This window comes from Centroberyx affinis, unplaced genomic scaffold (genome assembly GCF_046629955.1).
Source record: "Centroberyx affinis isolate AG114_WGS23_722 - 3 ecotype Tasmania unplaced genomic scaffold, CSIRO-AGI_Caff_v1 ptg000319l_1, whole genome shotgun sequence".
Taxonomy (NCBI): domain Eukaryota; kingdom Metazoa; phylum Chordata; class Actinopteri; order Beryciformes; family Berycidae; genus Centroberyx; species Centroberyx affinis.
This window is the reverse complement of record NW_027278995.1, coordinates 24,043-39,957: the sequence shown is the minus strand read 5'-3', so window position 1 is coordinate 39,957 and position 15,915 is coordinate 24,043. Positions and strand designations below refer to the sequence as shown.

The 15,915-nt window shown below is 41.1% G+C and overlaps 1 protein-coding gene across 1 annotated transcript in view; it reads right to left on the bottom strand.

Annotated features, from left to right (window-relative positions):
• LOC139640975 (zinc finger CCCH-type antiviral protein 1-like) overlaps positions 1 to 12,836 on the bottom strand; it is a 30,611-nt gene extending 17,775 nt beyond the window's left edge. Inside the window, exons 1-10 of the mRNA XM_071515178.1 lie at positions 12,505 to 12,836; positions 10,458 to 10,593; positions 6,869 to 7,229; positions 6,335 to 6,385; positions 5,542 to 5,650; positions 4,434 to 4,574; positions 2,540 to 2,621; positions 1,519 to 1,650; positions 674 to 816; positions 152 to 234 (exon numbers count right to left, since the gene is read on the bottom strand). Of these exons, the coding sequence (XP_071371279.1) occupies positions 152 to 234; positions 674 to 816; positions 1,519 to 1,650; positions 2,540 to 2,621; positions 4,434 to 4,574; positions 5,542 to 5,650; positions 6,335 to 6,385; positions 6,869 to 7,229; positions 10,458 to 10,593; positions 12,505 to 12,779 (1,513 nt within the window). The 5' untranslated portion in view covers positions 12,780 to 12,836. The remainder of the gene's footprint in view (positions 1 to 151; positions 235 to 673; positions 817 to 1,518; positions 1,651 to 2,539; positions 2,622 to 4,433; positions 4,575 to 5,541; positions 5,651 to 6,334; positions 6,386 to 6,868; positions 7,230 to 10,457; positions 10,594 to 12,504) is intronic.
• Positions 12,837 to 15,915: the final 3,079 nt, after the last annotated feature.

The following is a 15,915-nucleotide window of genomic DNA, read 5'->3' as shown; positions in this document are numbered from 1 at the left end:
AGCAGCTACTGCTGAGGTTCCCTTGAACAAGGCACCAAACCCCCAGCTACTCCGGTGGAGCTGCTCACTGGCCACCAGTAGCAGGCTGTGGTTGTACTGGGCAGCTCCCAGTGGGAATGTGATAAAGGAAACAATTTTACAAGCTGCGTACCTCTTTCCCCCGGAGCAGCAGCGCCCCCCTGTGGATTTCCTCCCGGTGACTCGTGTCTCCTCTGCATCTCGTTCAGAGACTGCCTGCAGAGAAGGGACAACATGGCCGTGTTAAGAGAGGATCGATGAGGGAGAGTTACCGGAATATCCTGGAATTTAGAGAGTTGTATTACAGACAGGGAATATCAGGGAATTTGATAAATCCTCTGGGGAAGTCAGAGAATATCAGGGAATTTTACAAATGGGTCACTTTACAGGAATATAGCAGGATGGTTTTCAGCCCATCTGGAATGGAAACCAGACTGAAAAACAACATTAACAAACCAGGGAGGAAGAACAGTTTGAAGTCATGGAAATGCTGCGACTTAGTTGTGGAAAAGTCATAGGAAAATGAGGGAATTTCACATCATCAATTTTACATTTCGTGCCATTCCTGTCCAGTTTAAGACTATTATTTCTATACCTGCCCAAGACTGTTATTTCCTTCCATATCATAGTTTAAGACTGTTATTTCCTTCCCTACCTGCCCAGTGAGTCCATCTCCTTCTGCAGCTGGTTGTTCTGCTTCTTTACGAACTCCAGCTGAGCGGCCAGACGCTCAAATTGTGCGTGGATTTTCTCCCTCGCCGCTCGCTCCGCGTAGAAATCCGAGGAGTAAACCTCCGCCTGCAAGAGATATGTTAAAAGATTATTTTGTTGTTATGCATATGGTTAGTTTCACCTGCCTCTAGTGACAGTTGACAGATCAATCACAAACAAGCAGCGGAAGAGGATACACCTGTGATTTTGATCCAACTTCATTTAGAGCTGAAAAGTCTGTCTGAAGCGATGGTCAATTAAAGTGATAATCCATGATGTTTTTTTCCTATAAACAAATCTCTATCACTGATTGAGAGCATGTAGTTATTCAACCAAATCAAGTTTATGAAAGATTTTTCCATTTGCGGTTCTAAACTCCCGCTGTCTATTAGCTCTTTTCCTGGGAAAAACTTGTCATTCTGTCATTATCCTCAAAAAACAAAAAAACAAAAAAAGACGACTGTTTCATGGTTGAGTGTAGAGTTCAAAAACAGAAAAAAGAAAAATGTTTAAATGTAAATGTAATCTATCCTAAAAGAGTAGTAATAGTTTTTCTATTCTAGGGTTGAACTGTTGAAATAGCCATATTTATATATTTTTGTTGACTATAATGTAATTGTATTTAGTTGACCAAAATCACAGGCCATGCTAAACAGTAAATAATTGACTAAATTAAATCAATACGCTATGACTAAAATCTGTTAGGCTGTTGTTGCATAAGACTAACAGAATGACAATTAACATTGAAAATTAAGATTGACACATATACACACACCCACACACACACACCTGGGCCTGGAGGACAGATATGGTCTCCAGCTCTTTCTCCTTCATGGTGTCGATCTGTTCCTGTTTGGCAGCCAAAGCTTGTTCAGCGGCGGCCAGCCGGCCCTCCACCACCTCCCTCTGCACCAGCTGGGCCTGCGGGGCCAGAGGGCAAAGGTCAGACACGTCCAGGCTCTGATTTATGTTTGTCTTGATGCTGATTTCTTGACCAGGTCTCCCTTGAAAAAGAGAATCTTACTAGGGCTTAAAGATATTGACAAAAAATTGTGATTATTTAGCAGAATATTGCAATTGCAATTTAAACTGCGATGCATATGATCACAAGTTTTTTATTTTTTAGAACTTTATAATTGTTTAAAGAAAAGTGATTTTGTTAAAAAGCATGTCAGTGTGCAGATTTACTGAGTTTGAGTCTGATGAGGTTTTGATTCATGGACCAAAGATTACCTGCAGCTCTAAAACACTTTGTTTAGAAATCCATGTTGGACCAAACTCTCTCTAAAGCAATTGAGAGAGAGATGCTGCGAATTTCCATATTGCAGCATCTGCGATATATCCTGACTAAGAGCCAAACTATCCTGACTTTTTAAAAGCAAGAAGCAGCCAAATCCACATCATCATTTTCACAACGTTGACGTTTGCTTATCACTTGTCTTCTGGGTTTGATTTTCTGACCAAATAGTACATGAAATGCTGTTTGGCAGCCGGCTCAGAAGTCCCAGATGTCGGAGCTTCCCACCAGCACGTGAACACACCAGAAGACCTGCAGACTTTTCAAATCAGTGTGCTCATTCAACTAAATTACCAATAAAGTAACCGACTAAAGGAGGAAACACTGCAGAGTTCAGAGAAACCGATCAGAGCATGCTGGCTGTTGCAGCCTTATTTGCAAAGGACTAACCTGGGTGAATAAAGGTTAATAGCTGTGAACACCATCAGAAAGAGTCATTTCAATAGTGAAATTTGGAGATCAAAAGGCATCTTAAGCGCTGAGTGTTTTATGTTGCAGTGGACAAAGAGTCACCTCTTTCTTCTTCTCCTCTTTGAGCTCATTGTAGTCTTCAAACAGCTTGGTGTAGGCATCCTTCAGCTGGGCCAGGTTGTTCCTGCAGGGAGGAAGGAGATTACTGGTGACTCGTGTGTGTGTGTGTGTGTGTGTGTGTGTGTGTGTGTGTGTGTGTGAGTGCGTGTGTCTGTGTGTGTGTGTGTGTGTGTGTGTGTGTGTGTGTGAGTGCACTGTCCAGATATAGTCTAATCACTGCTGAGAAGTGGACTGATAATGGCTAGGGGGGAAAATGAGGAGTTTCCGATGCAACCCTATCAAGTTGTATTTTTTTTATCTGTGACTATGCCACTCTACGCAAGAGTAGAGACTAGAGCTAAAGATAAGACAGTTTACTGTGTCACAGTAACCTACATTTGAAAACAAATCCACCTTATCACACTATTCACTTTTACTGAGAACGTTACTGAATGGATCTACAGCCACACCACAACAAGCTGACTCAGCTGCTCTCTGCTTCTAGCTGCTTGGTGCAGATTTACACTTTATTAACTAACAGACAACTCTACAATGTTTCTCCATCATGGAGACACACCTGGTTGCTATGGAGATGTGTGATGCAAAGCTTCTATACTTGTAGTGTGTTTATATTTAGTCTACTGTCACAGAGTGTTTTGTCTGGATATGTGAGAAGTGGACTAACTCTGGAAATGTTGGGTTTCCAATGCAACCTGTAGCCTACCAAATTGTATTTTTCACATCTGTGACAACAGCAATGAGCTTTGTATAGTTGTAATGTGATTGTGTTTCATGTCTTACAGCACATTTCGTCTGCATTTTATGAAAGGTCTTGTTGCATTTTAAGTCAGTCTTGTATTGTGTTATGGAGGACCACAAGTGTCACGGAAATAGTAATAAAGCATTTCATATTTCAGAGAAATAAATAACTGGATTCACAAGTTGAATTAAAAATACAGATTTTAATCAGGCATTTAAAAGGGCAATTTCCTTTTCCCATTTGCATTTCCATTTCCCCACTGCTTTTCCTTTTCCTATTAGCTATTTGATTTGCTTAGTCATTTAGCTTCTCCTTTTAGCCTCTCCATTTAGCCTTTCCGTGACACTTTGGGCCTTGCACTGGTAAAACGAGGTAAAACAATGCAAATTAGCCATGGGATGTAAAAAGGTCTTTGATTGGTTAGAGAGCCGCACCCGCCTCACACCCTAGCTATCTTTTCCAACACTGTTTAGGCGCCAAGAGGCCCAAAGTGTGACGGAGAGGCTAAATGGAGAAGCTAAATGACTAAGCAAATTGAATAGGTAATAGGAAAAGGAAAAGCAGTGTGGAAATGGAAATGCAAATGGGAAAGGAAATTGCCCTTTTAAATGCCTCATTAAAATCTGTATTCTTAATTCAATTTGTGAATCCAGTTATTTATTTCTCTCTAAATAATGTACTTATTGACTGTTTTATGGTTGTTTTTGTAAATCCCTTTTTAATTTGAACTATTTATTGATGGATTAATATTTCATTTGTAAAATCTTTTTATAATTCCTCTTTTTATTGGCCATTAAAATATAGATTAATAAATTCATTTGTAAACAAATTTATTAATGGCTATTTTTATTGTACAATTAGTCATTAATTAATAAAATGCTTTATTACTATTTCTGTGACACTTGTGGTCCTCCATATTGTGTAACTGTCTTGTAATGCATCAGCACTAATTAACCAGGTCAGATTTACAATTCTGATTAACACCTGAGTAGGCAATGTCAGAGTATGAATGCCTGTGTGTGTGTGTGTGTGTGTGTGTGTGTGTGTGTGTGTGTGTGTGTGTGTGTGTGTGTGTGTGTGTGTGTGTGTGTGTGTGTGTGTGTGTGTGTGTGTGTGTGTGTGTGTGTGTGCTCTGACCCGTCCTCCCCGGCCTTCCTCTCCTCCGCCTGGCTCTGCTCTTGCTTGCTGTCCAGTTGGAGTTTCAGCTGGTCGTTCTCCGTCTGTTTCTCCATCAGCTGAGCCTGCAGAGTCGCCACCTCCTGCTCCATCTCCCGACATCTACACACAAACAAGAGAAAATCCAAAGAACAGATAAAGAGGGATGATAGAAGCGTAAGATAAAAGAGAAAACACTTCAGTGTGCCCTGATGGGGGCACTGTAACGTCCAATTTTTAAAAAGAATTTTAATGTCCGAAACTCCCACACTCGCAAAACTTGGTCCAGACTTTCTGCTGAGTGTCCTCTACAAATTTGCCAATTGGACCACGAAAGGCCGCCTGGATGGATTTTTTTTGCTTATTAGCATGTTTTTGCAAAAAACGGTCATGCTTGCGCACACCCAGACCTCACGCATTCACATGAATCTTCCCTACTTCCGTGTTTATAATGTGCTTACACAGAAATAATGGTGTATGTAAATATAGGTCATTAAGGCAAAGTCCTTCTCGCAGCAGCATGGATTCGAATCTGGCTCTTGCCCTTTGGTCGTAAACTCTTTCCTCTTTGCTGTAATTTGGCTAAAAACAACCCAAACAACCCACTGTGAACCAGCAAAACATTGCGCACATATTGTCATTTCCTCTCTTTGAGTTGGACTTAATCGAAATAGTTTTCACACCAGAAATGCTCCACACCACGGTCCGCATAGAAGAGGACCGAGACCACCAGTTTTTGGTTAATCTTTTGCAGGTTTTTGGTCTGCATCTGAGTCCACATGATGTGTTTACACCTGTCAAAGATCCTAACTTAGCAAGAAGTTTGTAAAGTCCGCACCAAATGATGTAGTTGTGAAATTTGGTCCATGGTTGGTGATGGCCTATGTAAAAATGGCATATGGCTCATTTTGTGCTTAAAAGTAATTTAGGCTTTAACCCTGGATTTGCTGCTTGTATTTTTTTTTCTTCACCTTTCTGTATTTGGCATGAAAATGGTCAATATGGCATCTTCAATCCAGAAATATCAGCATCGGCCTTAAAAAATTCAGCCATCAAACCGTGATTCTCAATGAATTCCAGCAGAATTTACCTGCATGTTTTTTCAGGGTCGCAGTTGTCCTTCTCCATCTCCTCGGTGAACTGCTGTTCCTGACTGACCTGCCGTCTGTGCGGCTTGTCATGGGCTTTAAAACACCGGTCTGAGAAGAGTATGACCAAACATTGTGATAGTAAGGTTTGTACACAGAACTTGAATGGATAGAACAGTCATTCCCATTCAAATCAACGCTCCTGGATGGTCGGAGCGGCTGCCATCTTGCTGTGACCCGTTGGACTAGCTTCTGTATAAAGCGACTCACAGCAAGTCACTGAGCTGAGAGGTTTTACAGCAAGAACCAAAGCAGCTTCTCTGTCTCCTCGCTGCCATGGATTGCTAACATGCTAATGTTGACAAGAAGAGCTAGAGAGAGAAGTCCAGTCTGTGATGAAGCTACGTTAGCCTCGTCGCTAACGTTAGCTTTCAGTTGAGTTTTGACAGTTTGCTAACAGACTCATCTGTTCAGTTCTGTGACAGTCATCATCTTCATGCCAATATTTGTGTTGTCAACATAGCAACTAAGCCTTAAAATTCCATAATCGCCATTTTATGCTGTACTAGCCAAATTACCATAGCAAACAGTGGAAGGACCATTCTATCAATTCAAGTTCTGTGGGTTTGTATGAAAAGACAGATGAATAATACCCTGACCAAACTGATGTGCCGACTATTTTGAAATACTTTACCAAGTTACTAAGTTAGTATAATAATTATTTTAAATGTTTTTTAAAAAATGATGAGAAAACATAAAACTAGCTTAAAGTGTCATCCATAATTGATTACTCACCACCATGTTTACAGTGTCCTCTGATGAAGAACGGGCATTTTTCAGTTTTATCTAAAGGACACAAACAAAAATGCAACATAAAATAATAATCTGTGACATTTTCATATCTATAAATGTCTGTTTTGATACTATGCGGTGAATCAATCCAGTCAATTGACATAAAAACAATAGTGATCCAACCAATGTCCAGTTTTAAAGTGAAAATCTGGCGCACAGGAAGTGATGCGTTCTATGTTTCCGGTTTGTTTGGAATCAACAGAAGAAGAACTGGGTAGTTAGCATGAGCAGTGATAGCCACCATGGCTGAACAGACAAAGAAAAGAGAAACTCAAACTGCATCAACAGAAAATCCAAGCTCCGCCCACCCCTAGTATCAAGAAAATGATTGATTCAAGAAAATTCTTAAAACAAACTGATTAGCACTGGAAACAATAAAAATAATCCCAGATTTTTCTTTAGAAAATTACATTTTGAAGACTCAATACCAGATGAATGGTACTGTAATTGTGGACATTTTTTACAGTGTGGATTTACCTTTGGGTCTTTGCCTTTGTCTTCTGTTTGGTCCATCATCGCTGCTAGCAGCTGCGGCAGCAAAGATGTCACTGGTGGAATAGGCTCGTTGCTGCAGTTGATGGTTGCCCCTGTTGCCCCTGTTGTCACGGCTCCTCAAAGCCTCTTTGTTCATATAAATACACTTCATGGAGCGAAGGAGTTGGGGGGGCACACCTCTATCCTGCAGGGTTTTCAACGGCTGCAGATCATGAAAGTCATGATCCCTGTGGCAGAAACAGTCTTGCCTCAGGTGTCTCTCACAGATGTGGAGCCTGGTGCAGCGGTCCCCGTCCGGACACCGGCCGTACGGCCCGTCACCGTTGTTGTAATCGTAACATATCTTGTAGAAGATGGATAACAATGGGAAAAAGGTGGTTACAAGCAATATAGTACGCCAGGGCAAAATCACATCTAAATATGTCACACAATCAATCACTTAACCAATCATCCATTCATTTTCTTCAACAGTTCTTCAACTAGTGTCCAATTCGTGGGACAACCATGGCCAAATCCAACATAGATATGCTGAATCAAAATGTGCGGACTACGTAGCCCTCGTGGACTATGGTCCAAAAAAGAAAAAGATTACATAACTTAAAAATATAAACAGTGCTACACTGTTCTGTTTGTTGCTTGCTTTTGTCTAGAAGGTACAGAAGAACAGAAATGAGACCCCTTTTACAGAGAAATCTGCTTTTCTGCCCCTCTGCCCTGCTGCATCTCTCTGTGCTGTCAGTCTCACCTGTATCTTTACATCGTTACATTACAGCCTTTAACATTATTATTTGATTTGATTTGATTTGATTGACTTTATTGTCCATCTCAGTGGAAATTTGTCTTTGGCTTCTCCCAAAGTACAACAAGAGTGCATACATTACGCATAGCACAACACACCATTAAAACATACAAATATACAACATACAATAGTGCAAATGGGCAGGTAGCAGCAAATAGGTTATATAAATAATACCAGAGAGTAAATCTTATAAAATAATATAGCCGCAAGCGGCAATTTGAGGGTTCAAACTTTTTTTCGCTTCATGGAAGGAAGCAGCTCAATCGGCCAAAATTAAAGCCGTGAGCAGCAACGAGCGGGTTTCAGGCTTCACAAAGGTGAGCAAAGTCACTTCAGCTCGTTTAATTCTGTTTAAAGAAGAGAGACCAATCACACACTTGTTTCATCATTAATGTATGCAGCATTTCCATAATTGCACACTCAAAGTTCGGCCATTCGTCCCCCCTCCATCAGATTTGAACTAAACTTGGTGTGTATGTTCAGGAGATAGCGCAGGATGTCTCCAGTGAGTTTAATCAGGATTGCTCAAAGGCATCTTGAGTTATGAGCAAATATGTGATAGGCCACGCCCACTTGAACCGATCAATATGGCACTTCAGATTTTGGTTAATACTTGCCCCCAGAGCATGCACACCAATTTTGGTGAAATTCTGTCCACGGGGTTTTCAGATACATGTTGCAGATACATGTTGGCATTTGTGGCACCCCCTATGGGTCTGGCTCAAAATGCTTTGGTAGACCTATTCCCAAACACAGACTGAAGTTACCTACCAAGATTTATGAAGCCCTGCCCTTTGCGAAGATATTCTGGTTGATGGCGGCCATGTTTTTCGACCAATCTTGCTCATTTATAATAGAAATGTGTATTGCAATCCCCCAAGGCTGTATACCAAATTTGGTGTTGACAACGTCAAAATCCAAAAAGTACATTACTGTTTTTCACATTATGCAAATTAGCAAAAAATCTGACTTTTATGGTCCAAGAGGCTTTTTTGTAGAGCACACTGAGCTGGACTTGTGTGTCAAATTTCAAGTCAATCGGACTTACGGTGTGAGGGGCGTGGCCTTTCCAAAATTGTTTCATGGTTTTCGCTCATTCCAGTTCACAGCAATTTGAGCCGCGGTGGAAGACAAATAATAATAAACCGGCACAAACTTAGAAGGGTTCTACCCCTTCGGGGTTTGAACCCTAACAAGTGTTCCCTGATACAGTCATTCTGTGTTCAATGCCTGTATGGCATAGGGAATAAAAGACTTCTTGTTTATGTTCCGGTTGGCCCTTGGGACCCTGAATCGACGGCCAGACGGGAGCAGCTCAGACTCTGGGTGCAGTGGGTGTGAGGTGTCTGCAGTTATATGTTTAGCCTTCCTGTGTACAGCACTGTCAAATATATTGCAACGTTGTTTTTGTGACTTGCCAATCACCTTCCCTGCAATGTTAACAATTTTGGAGAGCTTGTTTTTGCTCTTTACACTCAAGTTGCCGTACCAAGCTGTTATGTTAAATGATAACATGCTTTCAACCAGGCTCCTGTATGCTATTTCAAGTATGTGTTGGCTAAAGCTCCTCAGCTTCCTGATTAAAAACAACCGCTGGTTGGCTCTCTTAAAAATGCTCTCTGAGTTCTCATTAAAAGTTAGGGTCTGATCAATGATTGTGCCCAAGTACTTAAAATGTTTTACTTCTTCTACAGGCTGGTTATTGAGTATGACAGGGAGGATGTTACTGGTTTCCCTTGGTTTTGTTTGTATCATAAGTTATTTTGTTTTGGCCACATTCATTTCCAGTTTACTTGCCCGACACCGGTCCTGCAGTACAGTGACCTGGCTAAAGTAAGCCTCCTCATGTATGGCATTGTCTTTCAGGAGAAGGCCAACAAGGGCCATGTCATCAGCATATTTGAACAGCTTGACATTACTGCTGTGAACAGTCATTTCATTTGTGTAAATGGAAAACAGCAGTGGTGACAGCACACAGCCTTGTGGCTGACAGCCTTATCTACTCTGTTTTACACTCAGCAGCTCCTCTGGTCCAGACTGTCCTGCTCCCCCTCAGGACGAGCCCTTTTCCTTCTTTGAAAATATTTTTCAATATTAATCTGGATTTAGGGAGCAAACATTCAGTGTCAGAGTCAGAGTTAAAAAGTTAATTTTAACATTATCAGTGGATACTGACTAGCAGCTATATACAGCTAATCTGCTAATCTCGGAAACCCAGCTGTATTCCAAATAAGTTAATAACTGTTAGTTCTTCTTTTCGGGAATTCAGTCGGCCGTCTTCTTGGCATGGAAAAAAATATATGCATCACACCCACGTGTGTAATGGGAGGTGCACAGACAGGTCCGGTAGAGAGAGCGAGAGAGAGGGAGTGATCGACAGAGAGAGAGAGAGAGCACGACAGAGAGAGAGAGCGAGAGACAGAGAGAGAAAGCGAGAGAGAGCGTGCGCAGAGCAAGTAGGAGCTGAGCGAATCAATGCACTACACGCAACTCTAAATAGTGAAAAAAATAAAAATAAAAAAGAATTTGTGGCGGTCAGTGCTGATATTGTGGCGGGCCGCTACAAAGTTGTCTATGTATGGGAAACCCTGGAAACACATCTATGGATAGTTTAGAGTCTCCAATGCAGCTGACTTGCATGTCTTTGGACTGTGGAAGGAAAAACATACAAACTCTACATAGAAAGTACTGGGAGTGTCAATCAGTCAATCAATCAATCAATCAGATCTAATTCCCCCTTCCAATTGATCCTCTTTCCAGTCTGGTACTTACAGGAGGCAGGAGGAAGTTGTCGTTCTGCAGCAGCAGTGTGCACAGCTCCATCCGGTCCAGATCCTCCAGCTCATGCTCTCTCAGTATCGTCACATTATGCGCAGACTTCAGATCATGGGAGAAGTGGCATCCTTTACTGAAATTAAAAATCAGTTTTATTCAGTTCTCATGGTTTTGATTTAAAATATACTATGGCTCAGAATAACAATAGCGTTCTTCAAGACGTTCTACATGTAGTTTAGTTAAAGAGGTGGGCTATTTATCGGGTGGATTTGAAGAAAAATGAATTTCTGAATTGTAAATTTCACATGAATGCCATTCAAATGATAAATCGGATGATATAGTTGGAAAGTCAAAGAAAATGTTGCTACTTGAATTTCCAAGTTATGCTGCAATGACAAACTTTGACAGGATGAAAACAAAGTATTGCATGGACGGATGAGGGAGAAAAGTAACATCAGCTAGCTAACATTAGTTAGATAGCAAGTTGGCTGGCCTTAGTGCTAACATTAAACAACACAGAATGGTCACGCACATCCTGGAACCATTCTAGGCAGGTGCTGGACCCGGAAGTAATACTCTAGCTAAAGCTGGGCTCAGATTACAGGAGTTTTAAAATTTTGAAATCGGGTTGCATCATGCACATAAAGAGAAATTTAACCGTTTTTCTTCTCTCAAATCGCAAACAAGCTCACACTGCAAGTTTAGAACATGACGGTGCATCACACACTACAAGATATTATTAAGATTATCTTGCCCGATGGAGCTGCTGTACGCAGCAACTCACATGACCATGGAGAGGCAGGAGGCAGATGATTCCAAACATGGAGGCAGACCAGCTGCTCTGGTGTGTTCAGTAGTTTGCCAAAGAAAAGCGAAAGGCCAGACGAGTTTGGATGAGGAAATGGTTGGAGAGACAGACATAAAGCGGACCGGAGGTGAGAATTTAACTGTCAGTTTTAATGTTTGTTTGTTATAACGTTGGTACGCTATCGCTAGCCTCCTGTAATCTCCTGTAATCTGAGCCCGGCATAAGCAGGAAAGTCCGCACTAACATCACTCGTCAGTAATTCACATATGAATGCCAGGGGGCCCGTTCTGTATTTAGGGGGCCTGTGATGGGCCCCCGCCCCTGTCCGGCCCGGCTGCACCCCTGGGATTTACACCAGTGCCAGTTGGTAGAGCTGAAGCTGAAGACCAACACCAGCAGGGAGGAAAAGATGAGGCTCATCACCAAAAAGATAACGGACTATAATAAAAGAGCTAAAAAGTCCAGTTATTTTTTATTTTTACGACCACTGTTCTCTTGCTCTCTCTCTTGTGTACGTTTTTGAACACTCACTTGAACACCTTCCCTGAAAGTCTTATAGCTACTAAAACCCATCTTTTTAACATTGCTTTTAATTAGGATTTCTTTCCTTTCCTTCTTCTGTGTTGTTATTCTAACTTCTGTCTTTTATTTATCCATTATGTTGGTTATATTTTGTGCAGTAATCTGCTGCAGTTTTCTCTTGCTTTTAATATGGGTGCCTATCTGGTTTTATTTTGTGTAGTAATGTCTTTTTTATATATTCAATATATGAACCACATGGTGCTGCATTCTTTGTATGAAATGTGCCACTTTCCCTCCAACAATTCACATGAATGTGGCCATTCTCTTACTGATATTGCATATACTGTTGGCCACTGTTGAACCTTAATTGTTTTTTTTATTCTGATTTCAGTCTTTCAGAATAGTTTTCACAGCAAGAAGGTCCTGGGTTTAAATCTCGACCATGGTCCTTTCAGTTTGCATTTTCTCCCAGAGTTCACCTGGGTTTCCTCTGGTTTCCTGCCACAGTCCACAGACATGTAGGTCAGGTGAGTTGGAGACTGTACATTGCCCATAGGTGTCAATGTGAGTAGGACTGCCAGCTCCAACTGGATTTTACAGCAGGGAAACAGGAAGGGCCAGGTTAAGGCCTGTCAGCACTACATGACATAGGCTACAGAAGGCCTAACAGGGTTTATTATAGGAACTAACAGGAACTAGCAGGCAGTAGCTCACCTCATTAGAGTGACCGGACAGGATCCCAGCAGGAACTTTTTACACAGATGTAAACTGCTGCATCCCTGACAGTCTTTGGCTTTACACAGTCGCACTTCTGTCTTGGCCACCACCTTCTGCTGCCCGCCGGAGGAACACCAAGCGAACTTCTCCCGGTTCGAGATAATCTCCCTCACATCACGGAAATCTCCAAAACAGCCGCTAAACACCAGTTCATCGGTGTTGATTGATCCTTGATTGGCGCAGATGAATTTAATTACCGCGGACTCCGTCATGTTGAGGCTCTTGCATCGGTTTCCTTCCACTACAACAAAGACTGAGGCACTGACAGCCGGTTTAGTCGCATTTCTGACGATTGGAAACCGAAACTTAAGCAGGATTGGTGCTGTACCGCCGCTGTCCGCCTGGGGGCCTCAGTGAGCCGTTTACCTCCATGTAGAATAACATTAACAGGACAGTTTGGTCTTCCTTTTTAATGATACACAGAGGGAGAAAGCATGGAGAATAACATATTTTATCAGGGACAAAATTAAGGTTTCATGAAGGATTTGATTAAGGATTAAGATTAAAATGAATCCAAGATTTCATATAAAATCTCTTTTATTAAACAGAAAGATTCAAACTGGATACTAATTATATGTCTCATTTTCTGATCCAGAAAGACTGAATAAATATAATATGTTGAAATAAACCTCTGGCAGTGTGTTAATTTATTTCTCTCTGATTGTTGTTATGTTACAATTCCTCATTGTATATAAATAACAGTACAGTGAAGAAGAAATAATAAAAATGGACAGTTCCCAAAATGTGGTGTGCGCGCCCTCTAGGGGTCACTGAAGAAAAAACTACACTGTAAAAAATGTCCATCAAATCATTTGGCCTGATGTTCAGTCTTGAAATCTTATTTTTCTTCAAGGTTAAATGTGTAATATTTCTGTTTTCCTGAAGCATAATATGACTAGTAAATATCAGCAGGTTCTTGGATGGTAGAGAGTGAAACAAAGTGAACAGATTTCTGCATTCAGAAACACAGGAGCGGGCCGAGGCTGAAGGCTCCTGCCGCACCAAGGTCCATTTAAAAATCTGGCAATTTGTTTATAACTTGCTTTTCGGCAAAAAACACACATCGGAAAATATAATTTGAGACTTTATTACTAATCTGTAGGGTGTTCTGGTAAATTCGGCATGTATATAATCCTCCAAACAGTTTGAATTCTAACAGACTGGCCCATTTATTCTAAACACAGAATAGCGACTCCTTTCCTTCGATGTGTTCCAACAGAATCATCAAACAAACAGCGCTAACTGGGTAAAACATGACAGAAGGTTCATTGTTGTCGGATGTGAAACAGTCCAACCTGCCCACCATGCCGATGATGGTCTCGCTCTGTGGAGGGCAGATTGTTGTTGTCATGACAACGCTGAACGATAGAGGCCAGCATTGGACCAGGAATTGCACAGAGACACTTTAAATCAAGTGACAAATCCACTTTCCTTCACTGTCACCTGCAGCAGTAAGTTCCTAAAAACAAGAGTTTACATCTTGAAACGAGGCAGAAGGAGGCCGATCACGAAAATGACACTATAATCTAAATCTAAATGTTTTCTGCACTTCATGTTTCTGAGTAATCCAGTAATCCTGCTTGTTTCCCTGTAATATTCCTCTTTTATCTTCTATAGTATTGCTGTAATATTCCACTTTATCTCCTATAGTATTGCTGTAACATTCTACTTTATCTCCTATAGTATTGCTGTAACATTCTACTTTATCTCCTATAGTATTGCTATAATATTCCTCTTTATATCTCCTATAGTATTACAATAATATTCCTCTTTATAATGGTATTAATAATAATCATCATCATCATCATAATGTGTTTGTTTATACATAGAATGCAACTCAAAGTGCTTTACACAAAATAGATTGATAGATTAAAAACAGTAAATGGATTAAAACCATTTAACCTTTACCTCCTATAATATTCCTCCTTATCTCCTATAGTATTGCTATAATATTCCTATAGTATCTTACAGTGCATCTGTGGTGATCAACAGTGAGTTTATAGTGACCTCTGCACCTTTCTGCACTTTATGGCTTTTGGTTTTACAGAATCACCTATAGAACTCCTATAATATTCCTATAGAGACTTACTTCATATTTGTCTAATATCCTCCTACTAAAACGCATTACAGGTCTAATTAAAGCATGTCTGTATTTGCATTATGATGTTTACTAAAAATAAAAAAATAAAAAAAAGCAGATTGCTTTGTGCAGAGAGCCGCTGGCTGCCTGCAACATGATCAGCAATTTCCTGCTTCGGGTTTCCCTTTAAGGGGGCAAGGCTCGATGCTGGGAATTCACGTCATTTCACCGTTTTACACACATCCAGATCAATGAGAGAGAGAGAGAGAGAGAGAGAGAGAGAGAGAGAGAGAGAGAGAGAGAGAGAGAGAGAGAGAGGCGGAAAGAGAGAGAGAGAGAGAGAGAGAGAGATGTCCGTCGCTCTCTTCAGTCTCTCTTCCAGGAAGGGATTAACCAGCGCGCTGCCGAGATGTGAAGGAAGGAAACAGTCAGACAAAAGAAGTTTCGCTCCGCGCCGCGTTATGGATCCAGACTGCGAATAAAAAAAAAAAAAAAAAACCCTCCAACTTGTCCCGTCTCGACCCGGCCCGCTGCCCGCTGGACGGCCCGGACGGCTGCGGGGTGAACGCTCCGGAGGAAGAGAGGACGAAAACAGAATTAAAAAAAAAAAAGACTAAAATAAAAATCAAATCAAAGTGGAAGGAGAGGGAGAAGTTGACGGGAGATCATGTCTGAATCCTCCATAGCGACCAAGGTAACGTGTTCATCTTATTCTCTCTTATGATAAGCTTTATTCTCCTTTAATTATCAGATTATCAACAGTGAGTTTAATCCCTTATTGTATCCCTGTAATATTCCTATAGCGACTTGTAGTTTCCTGCTGGATCTCACCACAGGATCACTGTCGCTGCTCTGCTCTGCATGCGGGTGAATGGATGAGATCGGTGCGTTTGTTTTGCCACTCATCTGTTGCTTATTTCGCCTCCGCTCGCATGTAGTGTTGCATTTGCTGAAGCGGTCGTGACTGTGAAACTACAAGCGTTTATCCACCCCCCCCCCCCTCACCACCACACACACACACACACACACACACACACACACAGAGACATGTTGTAAAGAGGAAATATCCTTTTAGACCTGCTGCTTTTACTGTAACGAGCAGAAAATGCAGAATCAATACGGAAAAAGATCTAATCCTATAATCCTATAATCAATTATCAGTATGATCCAGCAACAGCAGGGATATGATAGAAAAAAACAAAATACCATAAACTATAAACTCACTATTGAGTAAAACAGGCGCACTATACGTCTTTATTATAGGGATA